This window comes from Alexandromys fortis, unplaced genomic scaffold (assembly GCF_014885135.2).
Source record: "Alexandromys fortis isolate MF-2015 unplaced genomic scaffold, M_Fortis_MF-2015_v1.1 scaffold_22, whole genome shotgun sequence".
Taxonomy (NCBI): domain Eukaryota; kingdom Metazoa; phylum Chordata; class Mammalia; order Rodentia; family Cricetidae; genus Alexandromys; species Alexandromys fortis.
Window position 1 is genome coordinate 11,793,535 of NW_026067900.1, and position 12,527 is coordinate 11,806,061.

The 12,527-nt window shown below is 42.7% G+C and overlaps 3 protein-coding genes across 8 annotated transcripts in view; 2 read left to right on the forward strand and 1 right to left on the reverse strand.

The window, feature by feature from the left end:
• The window catches only part of LOC126491101 (glutathione S-transferase A2), a 193,948-nt gene that overhangs the window by 168,271 nt on the left and 13,150 nt on the right, over positions 1-12,527 (forward strand). The window contains exon 1 of one of the 6 annotated variants that reach the window (XM_050126524.1): positions 3,441-3,566. The exons of the other annotated variants lie outside the window; for them this stretch is intronic. The gene's annotated coding sequence lies outside the window, so the exon portion shown is untranslated. Of the gene's footprint in view, positions 1-3,440; positions 3,567-12,527 lie in introns of those variants that run through there. 6 annotated transcript variants of the gene reach the window in all.
• Positions 1-12,527, reverse strand: part of LOC126491187 (glutathione S-transferase A2-like) — a 147,131-nt gene that overhangs the window by 88,184 nt on the left and 46,420 nt on the right. The window lies entirely within an intron of this gene.
• LOC126491198 (60S ribosomal protein L29-like) lies at positions 1,951-3,315 on the forward strand. Its single transcript, XM_050126707.1, has 2 exons — positions 1,951-2,236; positions 2,522-3,315. The coding sequence occupies exons 1-2, from the start codon at positions 2,200-2,202 to the stop codon at positions 3,004-3,006; spliced, it is 522 nt and encodes a 173-aa protein (XP_049982664.1). The 5' UTR covers positions 1,951-2,199; the 3' UTR covers positions 3,007-3,315.

A 12,527-nucleotide genomic window follows, 5' to 3' on the forward strand; every position in this document is an offset into this window, starting at 1 on the left:
AGGGGAGAAATGGGACAAAGTCAGCAGGGGGCTAATCAATGATATCACATAAAGGGAACACAGGGTTTCTCAAGATCATTAGTGACACAACACACAGTGGCCTTGGGACTGAAACTCAAGTCTCTTCAGGAGGAGCAGCCACGTTCCCAGGAACCAAAACCTTGACTCCTTCAAGGTCCAGGCCTCCTCCCCAGGCTGACCTTGCCAAGTCCATTCCTGAGCAAGGGCAGAAGACTAGGTTCCTTTTGTCGTTCATTGGGGCTTCTGAGAAAGCCTTAGATTAGTGGAATTTTAGTAATGTTTCTTTTTTTCTTTTTTTGTTTATTTTATTTTTATTTATTTATTTGGTTTTTTGAGATGGGGTTTCTCTGTAGCTTTGGAGTCTGTCCTGGAACTAGCTCTTGTAGACCAAGCTGATCTCAAACTTACATAGATCCACCTGCCTCTGCCTCCCAAATGCTGGGATTACGGGCCTGCGCCACCCCCACACGACCTCAGTAATGTTTCTTTTACAAATGTGTGTGCGCTTGTATTTAGGGCATAGTCATGGTCTTGATGGATTTTTCCTTTGAAAGATTTGAAATGTCTTTCTTCATGTCTATTGATTAATTTTAGTTTGAAGTCTATTTTGTTAGATATTAGAAGAGCTATACCAGCTTGTTTCTTAGGTCCGCTTGACTGGAGAATCTTTTCCTAACCCTTTATTCTGAGCTGAAGTCTGTCTTTGAAGTTGAGGAATGTTTCTTGTATGCAACAGAAGGACAGATCCTGTTCTCATATCTGTTCTATTAGTCTGTGTAAGACTGGTGAACTCTCAACAAGGCCCAAACATGCTTCTAAAACACGGCTAGCACTCTTTAGAAGCACACATGCATAGAGGCAAAGAGAGAGAGGCTCAGAGTGAGATGACGCAGGGGTGTTGGTGTCCACATTTGCTGTCATGCTGGGGAAGAGTATTTGGGGGTTTTATGCCTTTGAACTTCTCTTTTTGAGGTTGGCTCTACCCAAGGCTCTTGAGAGCGTGCCAGAACAAAAATTACCTCCAAGCTGCTCTTTTCTCCAGGCGAAGTTATTTCAAAGAATGCATTTGTAGAACACATTCCATTTTTATTAGAGATAAAGGTCAGAATTTTCATCAAAGAACTTTAACATTACCTGGTTCGGAGGTGGGACATGATGGGCCACTAGAATGTCTTTTCTACACCTGCTCACGGTGACACATCTCAAAGACTAAAGGAAAGTTGGTCACACACTCACAGAGGCTTTCCAGTGTGTTGCACACTTGGCCAGCCTTAGGGACTCAGAACCAAGCTCTGGAGAGCTCCTTGCTCAGGGCTTTGTGCTGTCTGCACAGGGACCTGATGGGGGAGCCCAGCATGTGGATGGAGAGGAGCAGGCCCAGCTGAAGCAATGGTGAGTGCGGAGCCTGGGCTGCAGAAAGACTAAAGTGCAGGCAGGCTAGAAGAACAGGGACATGGTCCCAGGAACATGGCACCACAGGCAGGCAGCTGAGGGCTGGGACAATGGACTCAGTTTAGAGGCAACAGCACCCTCAGCAGAGCTCCTGACTCAGCCCTTGCTGTGCACTTGAGATCTCCAGTTCTCTCCAGCAAGTCTCCACAGTGCTCTCCTGGGACACTCGCCTTCCCCACAGGTTTTCTTTCTTCCTCTGCCAGGTGCTCGCTGCCTGTGACATGGACTCTTTCATGATCTGTGTCAGATACAACTCTTCCCTAGAACTGACTGACACACGGACTTGAGACCCTGTGCTGTGCACATGCGCATCACCCTGGAGGGCAGCACTGCTGCTTTGCCATCTGTTTGTAGAGCAGTGGAGCAGATTCTACAGCTGAGGAGAAATTAGCAGTGCACACCAGGATACAAAGGGGCCAGCCCTGGACACTGGAGGGTGTGCAGACTCAGGCAGTGACATGCATCTCTGAAGCCACCGAGGTCAGCATGCAATGATTGACAGCCAGAGATCTATGAACCAATGATTATATCTAAAATCCCAAGAGAACTTGTGGGTCTGTGAGTGAAGTCAGTGACAGATGCCCTTGTTTGTGGATAAGATCCCTGAGTGTGAACTTGGCACGAAGTAACCGTAATTCTCACTGTCTTTAATGCCATTGCTAATGGTGACATGACAGCTTCCCACAGCAGGAACTGCAGGGATGCACAGATGCAGAGTCCCAGAGCATGCTGGGACAGTGTGTTGATGGCTATCCAGGTGAAGGTAAGGGTGAATTGTGAAATTCCTTTCTGCCCTTCAGCTCCAGATTAAAACAGGACAAAGGTTAAGACAGATACTATGGTATTACCAATACACGGGATACAGAGTAAACTGTTCTTCAGCCTAGCCTTGAATTTAAGACAATTTGTAAATTTTGTAATTTAGGAATTACTTAACAAGGTATCTCCTAAACTCAGTAGTTTAAAGTCACATTTTATTATTCTAGCTGAGGGCTCTGACTCACTTAAGGAAGGACATAGTATATAAGATATTATGACGTTCTTCCAGTCGCAGGCGCTTCGGGAGCCGCAGATTACCGTCCAGCCATGGCCAAGTCCAAGAACCATACCACACACAACCAGTCCCGAAAATGGCACAGAAACGGCATCAAGAAACCCCGGTCACAAAGATACGAATCTCTCAAGGGGGTTGACCCCAAGTTCCTGAGGAACATGCGCTTTGCCAAGAAGCACAACACGAAAGGCCTGAAGAAGATCCAGGCAAATAATGCAAAGGCCATAAGCGCACATGTGGAGGCCATCAAGGCCCTGGTGAAGCCCCAGGTGGTGAAGCCCAAGGTGCCAAAGGGCCCCAGCTGCAAACTCACCCGTCTGGCTTTAATTGCTCACCCCAAGCTTGGGAAGCGGATTAGAAGCTACATGGCCAGGGGTCGTAGGCTCCAAAAAACAAAGCCCAAGGTTCAAGCCAAGACAGAGACCTCAGCTGCAGCTCAGGCTCCCAAAGGTACTCAGGCCCCTGTGAAGGCCCCATAAAAAAAGTCTCAGTCTGCTAATGTGAAGACAGATGGACTGGTGTGAACACCTACACAGTATTTGCAGATGTTCAGGACCTTATGCTGTTTTTACAAATAAACTTGAGGCAAGTTCTGAAAGAAAAAAAAAAAGATCTTATGAAGTTTTTTACTTATTCCTTCCTCCCTACCCCTCCACCTGGGGTGTGTGTGTGTGTGTGTGTGTGTGTGTGTGTGTGTGTGTGTGAAAGAGAGAGAGATGCTGAGTTTCTATAGAGTTGTTTATAGGAAGCCTGTGTAAGGTTATATATAGGACTGTAAGGACTAAATTGAAGAACTCTAGATTTTCAGGAACGGATGGGGCCTCATAGCTTCCTCCCTCTGACTTGTCACATTTCTAGTCTATCATGAAACTCTGGAATCGTGAACTCTGTGGGAGTCAATAGGAGTCAATGGGAGTGGCTGCTCCCTATTGGTCTTCACCCCCTTGGTGAGAATGGTCACCTTATTAAAGTAGCTCCCACACTCATCTGGAGCAGGACCTGGGGAGCTGAGCAGAGCGGAAGTTTGGACTCTCACTAGGTCAGTTCTCTCTCTTATAACCTGTGTAACAAGTTCTATTTCTGTATCAGTGGAAAACAGTTTTTCAATGTTCTATTTAGCATGCATTAATTGTACAAAAGAGCTGGTTCTAAAGTAAACTGTAATTTCTACTCATGTAATTGTAATATAATTTATCATATTCCCTGCTCAGTACCATTGACTCTAGCTGTGTTTGAATCTGGTTCATATTGTTATGCCCAGATCGCAGGATCACCCTAATAACACTATGGAGTCTGTCCTTGTAAACAAAAGCCAAGAGCTGTTATTAAAGCTTGAGCTTCGACCCTGCATCCATCTGACATAGCAGTGAGATTGGAGAGCAATGATCCAAATTGGGTTAGGATTTTTATCACAGCAGAGGTTGGGGTGTCTTAGTGAATGGGAACTGGTGTGTGCTGGACTAAGGGAAGTCTGGTGACCCTATCTACAAAGATTGCAATGTTAGGTATTTTCTTTGGAATGCTAGGTATTTTCCCCTTGACTGTCCCATTCCTGGGTGGTGCCTGAGTGGTCTCAGTTTGTGGTCTTTTCTGGAACCAGGTATTGCCTTAGAGCAACCTGAAACTCAGGCCTGCTCTTTCACTGACTGATCTCTATTGAGCCTATTATGACTGGCCCATACATACCCCTCTTCACAAGTACAGACGACAGGACCCAATCACGGGTCCTACTGCCTATGGACTCAAGGGGATGGTATTGGGACCTAAAAACTATTAGCTAACAGATTTTTCTACAGCAGTGACCATCCTTGGCTACCAGGCCTTATAGCTCTGATCTTTGAATACAACAAAATTAATCCTGAATGATCTCTTCGGTTCTGCCTAAAGAACCAAAGTGTTTTATCTAATTGCAGAAACATTTTAGTTAATAAGTCCATTCATTAACAACTCTGGGCCTATTTTCCTGCTATGGCAATGGACATTATAGGTAGCCATTTTGTTCCCCAAGCCAGGGAGTACCCCCTTAACTAAGCATTTCAACCTATTTTGGATGGGGAGCACAGGATGACTTGTTCTTTTCTATAACTACTTCAAGCTGACATTGGGGCATTGTTATCAGGCTGAAAGGCTGGTCAAAGGCAAGGAGGGAATTCTGACAATGGGGCACTCATCAGAAGCATCAGGTTGGCTGACTGCACTGAAGACACAGGGAGCATTCACATGTGCTGGACTGGTCCACATCAGTTTCCAGCACGTCCAGGGCTCAGTCATTTGGAACAGGTTGTGGTCAGCAGCCGATGCTTAAATGTGTCTGTCAACCAAGTGGAATCCTGTTGAAACAAGTTTAAACGAGGAACAGAAGTTAAAATTATGAACTTAAAGGTAAATATTCAGGCCCATAGTCCTAGTAAGTGGAAAATGGAGGAGTCTCCAGACCAGGAGAGAGAAAAATATCATCCTTAGCACTAGACACGTGGGGAAACCTTGGGCTGTATTTATCTGGAGTTCTTTTGACCTGTGGGAAGTGAATCAAAGTTTTATGACTTCCCAGATTCTCTGAACCTTACATGATTTTTTTTGTTTACAAAACGTGACATAAAAGTTTTAGATACATTACTGAAAACCATATGGTAGAAAAAGCAGGTATCTATAAAACAGCGGGAGTAGACTCATACCATCGAGTCCTAGCAAAAACTACAGATTTGGGTTAAAAGCATGTACATTTTCCTCTGTCCAGAGAGCTAGATAAAGATTGCAGTGAGATGCCCTTAGCCAAGGGAGAAGTACCTTAAAGTCTTATTAACTTATCAGAACTTTATTAATGTTAAGCTGTGAACGTGTATACCATAGCAGGGGAAGAAATTTAAAACACTTTTTATATCTTAACATATTTTTTATATCTTATTTATAAAACTTAAAACGTTTTGAGACCCTTTCAATTTATAAGCTTTAATATCTTTAGATCTGAAAACATATTTAGATCCTCAAAACTTGTATAGATTTTATTCTTTTATTCCCTTTCTTTGTTCACCAGAGACACAGGCAGTTACTACTGAGAACAGTCATTTCTAATCACGTTCTAATCATATTCCTATAGTGGAAAGTTACAACTGAAACCTGTTTATCTTTTATTATGAAGCCTGTCAAACTATTATGAAGCCCTTTTCTTATGAAGCAAGACAAACCTATCCACCTTTTCTCAACAGGGGACCTAGTAGCTCTAGGAAAAGCAACTCTTGATTTTAACATATGAAATGAGCTAAGAAGCTGGCTGTAGCGTTGGGGAAGAACCTGGCTGCCTGCTGCTAATCTGACAGCCATAGGTAGTCCAGTGGTTAATACTCTCAGAGATCCAAGAAGGTTAAATTATGCCTGAGTGTAGACCAAGCAGCTTCCGAATCTATTAAAAATGACAGAGACCAGCCCATACCCAGTGAGCCATACCCAGGTCTCCATAGTGTTGGAGGCAGAAGTATCAGAACAGTATCAGTCTTCACCAGGCCCATAAGGTGGGAGTCTCTTCTGTGGAGGAACATGGGTAAGACCTATCTTATTTTGTCTAGGCAAAGGGGGTGCAATTAATTCTCCAATGTCCTTCTGCTTGTCCACAACCTGGCCTGGGTCCTGGTGGCAGTTGTTTCACTGGGTCATCTTGCCCAGTGGTCAGCATTGCCAAATCCAGGTGGAGTAATCGTGGTGTGTGTAATCTTCTTTGGAGACCTTGAGTCACTGATAGGATCTGGGAGTCTCTGTATGATATCATAAGCTTTTAAATCAACATTTTAAATGCCGTATGTTGTAGATCTCTGATATATTTTTGAGAAATGTCTAGGTATATCTGAGTAGACAAACTTTGTTTCTAGTTACTTGTTTTAAGCTTAACTTTGAACATATACAGGGGACTAAGTAAGGCTTGGTATTGGAAGTCCTTCTGTATATGTGTTGCCGTTATTGTTTAATGAATAAAGAAGCTGCCTGTGATAGGGAAAAATAGAGCTAGGCAAGGAAAACTAAACTGAATGCTGGGAGAAAGAAGGTGGAGTCAAAGAGAAGCCCACAGGAGACAGATGCCTCCGATGTAGCCCACAGAAACTTTGTAGGTTTCTGAGAGGCTGGGAATGAATGAATAGTCTTCCCAAACAAAGGCTTATCCCTATAATTAATTTTGTCATGACTTAACATGATTATAATTAAAGAATTTAATCATTTATAAGGATGACTGACTGTTTACTTGTGTTCCCTAACATTCTACAATAAGTTAGCAACTTTTCTAAGACTTGGGCTTCATATCCCATTTCAGTCAGGTTTAACCCTAAAAAAATAATGATCTTGAATTAGATCTCTTTTAATATTAAAATAAAATTTTTAAATTACTCAGTTTATCCAAAAAGCTTGAGCTTAGCAAAGTTAGCAAAGACAAGGAGGCTAGACATCCATTCTAAGGCCTAAATAGACCTTGAGTAAGGAGACACATTCTCTAAACCATTAGTTTTTAACTTTCCCAATGTTTTGAACTTCTAATATAGTTCCCCATATTGCATTGACCCCCCTCCCCATTACACAGTTTTTCCCATTGCTCTATTAGAACTGCAGTTCTGTCATTGTTAGGAATTTTAATGTAAACACGTGACACGCAGGCGGTCCTTTCACACCCCTGTAAAAGGTTGTTTAACCCCCAGAGTGTCAGACTCACTGGGCTGAGAAGCTGCCTCAAGCCCTTTGCCAGACTGCTTAGGTCATTGTCTTGCTGTATCATAAGTAATTAACACACCAGTTTCTCCTTTGTAAGGCTTATGAATGTGGCCCTAACTTTTAGCTTTTTATTTTAAGTCCAAATATTAACAATATAAAACATTTTATAAACTTAAAAATGTACTGTAGCCTTATAAATTTAAATACTTTAAAAACTGTCCTGAAAAAGATTTAAAATCTCTCAAATTGAGTCCGCGGACACTGGTGGACCAGGACTGAACCAGTGACCTGACTCAGAGTCAGCGATATCCACGTGTAACCAGAGTGGGACAGAACCAGCTACGTAGGACAGAGAGGGAACAAGCTCCACCAGGAGCAGAAGCCAAGAGGAAATCCAGTCCTGGAAGCCAACCCAGTCCCAGGAAACTGGCTGATGAGGATTAAGTCTGTGACCAGATCCACAGTCAGTGATCTCCACCAGAAAAGGTACAGGGAAGTAACCACTGAGGGTCTGTACGTGAATCTGGGATGTTCAAGGTAGTAGACCTAAGCCAGGACCCAGGTGAGTCTGCACATGAGTCTAAGACCTCCCAGGAACTAGGACTGAGCCAGGACCTCTGCCAGTCTGGACATGAGTGAACCTGGGACCTCCAAGGGAATAGGCAGGAACCAGACATCTCGGCAGGGCCAGGTGTGAGTCTGGGTCCTCAGAGGGAGTAGGCCTGATCCAGGACCTCTGAGGGTCCAAGCATTTGTCTGGGTGCATCAAAGGGAATATGCAGGAAGCTGGAACCTCTGCAGGTCCAAGTGTGAGTCTGGAACCTCTGAGGGAGTAAGAAGGTCCTCTGTGATTCTGGGTGCACCCAAGCTTGGGACCTCCAAGGCAGTAGACCAGAGCCAGAAATGTTTCCAGGTCCAACTCCAACCCTGGGACTCTGCAGGAGGGGTTCCAGAACAGGATTTACAGAAACAGGGCAAAGCCGGCAACTTAGGCCAAAGTAGGCCAAAAAAGCATTTAACAAAATACAACGTCCCTTCGTGATAAAGGTCTTGGAGAGAGCAGGGATACAAGGAACATGCCTAAACATAATTAAGGCAATATACAGCAAGCCAACAGCCAACATCAAATTAAATGGAGAGAAACTCCCAATGATTCCACTAAACTCAGGAACAGGACAAGGTTGTCTACTCTCTCCATATCTATTCAATATAGTTCTTGAGATCCTAGCTAGAGCAATAAGACAACAAAAGGAGATCAAGAGGATACAAATTGGAAAAGAAGAAGTCAAACTGTTTGCTGATGATATGATAGTTTACATAACCGATCCCAAAAATTCTACCAAGGAACTTCTACAACTCATAAACACTTTCAGCAATGAATCAGGATACAAGATTAACTCAAAAAAATCAGTAGCCCTCCTGTACACAGATGATAAAAGGGCTGGGGAAGAAAACAGAGAATCAACACCCTTCACAATAGCCACAAATAGCTCTAACCAAACAACTGGAAGACTTGTATGATAAGAACTTTAAATCTTTGAAGAAAGAAATGGAAGAAGACACCAGAAAGTGGAAAGATCTCCCATGATCTTGGGTAGGCAGAATTAACAAAAAAAATAAATGGCAATCTTACCAAAAGCAATCTACAGATTCAACGCAATGCCCATCAAAATCCCAGCAAAATTCTTCACAGAATTCAAAAGAACAGTACTCAACTTCACGTGGAAAAGCAAAAACCCAGGATAGACAAAGCAGTCCTGTACAATAAAAGAACTTTTGGAGGCATCACAATCCCTGACTTCAAACTCTACTACAGAGCTACAGTATTGAAAACAGCCTGGTTTTGGCATAAGGACAGACAGGAGGACCAATGGAACCGAATAGAAGACCCGGATATCAATCCACACATCTTCGAAAACCTGATTTTTGAAAATGAAGCAAAAAAAATCAAATAGAAAAAAGAAAGCATATTTAAGAAGTGGTGCTGGCATAACTGGATATCAACATGTAGAAGAATGAAAATAGACCCATATCTATCACCATGCACAAAACTCAAGTCCAAATGGATCAAAGACCTCAACATAAAGCCAACCACACTGAACCTTATAGAAGAGAAAGTGGGAAGTACACTTGAACACATTGGCACAGGAGACCACTTCCTAAATATAACCCCAGTAGCACAGACATTGAGAGAAACAATTAATAAATGGGACCTCCTAAAACTAAAAAGCTTCTGTAAAGCAAAGGACATAGTTAACAAAACAAAATGACAGCCTACAAAATGGGAAAAGATCTTCACCAACCCCACATCAGACAGAGGTCTAATATCCAAAATATACAAAGAACTCAAGAAATTGGTCACCAAAAGAACCCATAATCCAATAAAAAATATGGAGTACAGACCTAAACAGAGAACTCTCAACAGAGGAACCTAAAATGGCTGAAAGACACTTAAAGAAATGTTCCACATCCTTAGTCATCAGAGAAATGCAAATCAAAACAACTCTGAGATTCCATATTATACCTGTAAGAATAGCCAAGATCAAAAACACTGATGACAATTTATGCTGGAGAGATTGTGGGGGAAAAGGGAACACTTCTGCATTGCTGGTGAGAATGCAAGCTGGTACAACCCCTTTGAATGTCAGTGTGGCGATTCCTCAGAAAATTAGGAAACAACATTCCTCAAGACCCAGCAATACTATTTTTTGGGCATATATCCAAAGGATGCTCAATCATGCCACAAGAATATGTGCTCAACTATGTTCATATTCATAGCAGCTTTGTCTGTCATAGCCAGAACCTGGAAACAACCTAAATGCTTCTCGATCGAAGAATGGATACGGAAAATGTGGTATATTTGCACAATGAATTACTACATAGCAGAAAAAAATAATGATATCTTAAATTTTCCAGGAAAATGGATAGAGCTAGAAAACATTATTTTGAGTGAGATAACCCGGACACAGAAAGACACTTATCACATGTACTCACTCATAGGTGGTTTTTAAACATAAAGCAAAAAAAAAGCCTACAAACCACAATCCCAGAGAGCTTAGACAACAATGAGGACACTAAGAGAGACTTACATAGATCCAATCTACGTGGAAAGTAGAAAGTAGAAAAAGACAAGATGTCCTGAGTAAATTGGGAGTATGGGGACCTTGGGGGAGGATTAAAAGAGGGAGGGGAGAGGCAGGGAGGGGAGCAGAGAAAAATGTGGAGCTCAATACAAATCAATAAAACAAACTTTCAAATGTCTTCCTGCTATACCAAAACATAAAGTACCCCCTTTTACTCTAGGAGGGAGAAACATGGCATAATCTGTATAAGGCAAAATCAAGCTCTGTTGTATTAGAGTGGTGGGGCTGTGTCCCCAGCACCCTGGCCGCCTGGCTAGCTTATGCCCTGAAATAACAACACACAAACTGTATTCATTTAAGCACGGCTTGGCCCATTTCTATCTAGCCTCTTTTAGGCTAACTCTCTCACCTGGAGTAGCCCATTTCTAATAATGTGTTTAAGCACCCCAAGGTGCGTTTACCAGGAAGATTCTAGCCTACGTCCATCCTGGGTCAGAGCTTCATCGTGTGTGTCTGCCCGGGAGAGCGGAGCTTGGCATCTCTGCTCCAGAGCAGAGCTGTCAAGTTTCTGAGCTCACTTCCTCTTCCTCCCAGCATTCTATTCTGTTTACTCCTCCCACCTATGTTTTAACCTATCAGGGCCAAGGAGTTTCTTTATTGCTTAACCAATGAAATCAACAGATTGATGTATGACACTCCCACATCAAAGCTCCAATAGTGTAAGCAATTTAAAGTTCAACATCTGGGATTCATTTATAATCTTTTTTGTTGTTGTTTTGTGTTTGAGAGGAGGTTTAGCTCATCTCTTTGGCCCCACCCTCAGCAGTGTATACATAGCCTGGCTTCTGGCTCACACCCTGCTCCATTTCACTGTGGCTGCTGCTGCTGGTGACTATCACCTGGCACTGGCATTTCTAAAACTGTTTAGGTCACCATAGCAACTGGACTCTCATTGGAACTCTAGCCCTCTCATACATTCGCAAACCTCAGCTGTTCCCTATGGTCCCTTTTTGTTTTTACAACCATATCACCTGGGTGACTCTTAAATTACCAAGTTTAGTTGCCAGACCAAGGTACATTCCTGTGTATAAAAGCACTGATTGAAGCACAGATTTAACGTCTTATTAAACAAACATTGTTTTTAAATCTTATCTTAGATAAATCTTGTTTTTAGGGTAGGACATAAATTATCATATAAAACTCTACCCCAATCCAAAATATCTTGGAGACTTGTTGTTGCCTCCTTGGTACGCCCACTCCACAGGGTCACCTTTAATTAAGAGGGCAGTGAAATCTTATGACATCGTCTTCTTTAACCCTAGCAAAGGTGCCTCCAGCCATGTGGCTGCCTAAAAGTGATGCCAACCCAAAATGGAATCATGTCATATGGTTCCTTTAAAATTACCCTTGTGTAGATTTTTTAACTATCAGCTTTCAGTGTTGCTAGTTTTAACATTTTATGTAACCATATATATATATATATATATATATTTTGGTTTTTCGAGACAGGGTCTCTCTGTAGCTTTGGAGCCTGTCCTGGAACTAGCTCTTGTAGACCAGGCTGGTCTCGAACTCACAGAGATCCGCCTGCCTCTGCCTCCCAAGTGCTGGGATTAAAGGCGTGCGCCACCACCGCCCAGCTATGTAACCATATTTTTAACCTTAGCTAATAAAATAAATTTGTAAATCTCAAGGTACAGAATGTTCATATAAGCCAAGTCCAATTTTCTGGCTGTTTGCTGTGTTTTTCTTCCCCCTGTCACTGTGCCAGGGGTTCAGGCTGGCTCAGCGACACAGAGGAAGTTGTTAAATGAGCATGCTTGGGTCTAGCAAAAGAAGAACCATAATCCAACGCTAGAGCCAGCTTTTTGTTTTTTTAAGTCTTAGTAATAATTCCATTTTCTCCCAATATTTATTTGTTTGTTTGTTATATAGTGTTCTGCCTGCATTCCAGCAGAGGGCACCAAATCCATGGTTGTGAGTCACCATGTGGTTGCTGGGAGTTGAACTTGGGAGCTCTGGAAGAGCAGTCAATTCTATTAACCGCTGAGCCATCTCTCTAGCCCTAGAGCCAGCTTTTTAATAAAGAACAGCATAAAACAGGCTTAACGTTATCAACACCAAAAAGACATCTGGACTCCTGCCAACCCCAGAAATAAATTCTGAGCCCTGACCATAAATGTAGCCACATCAGTGCTGGGTGGTGACTGGCTGCTGTTGGCAGC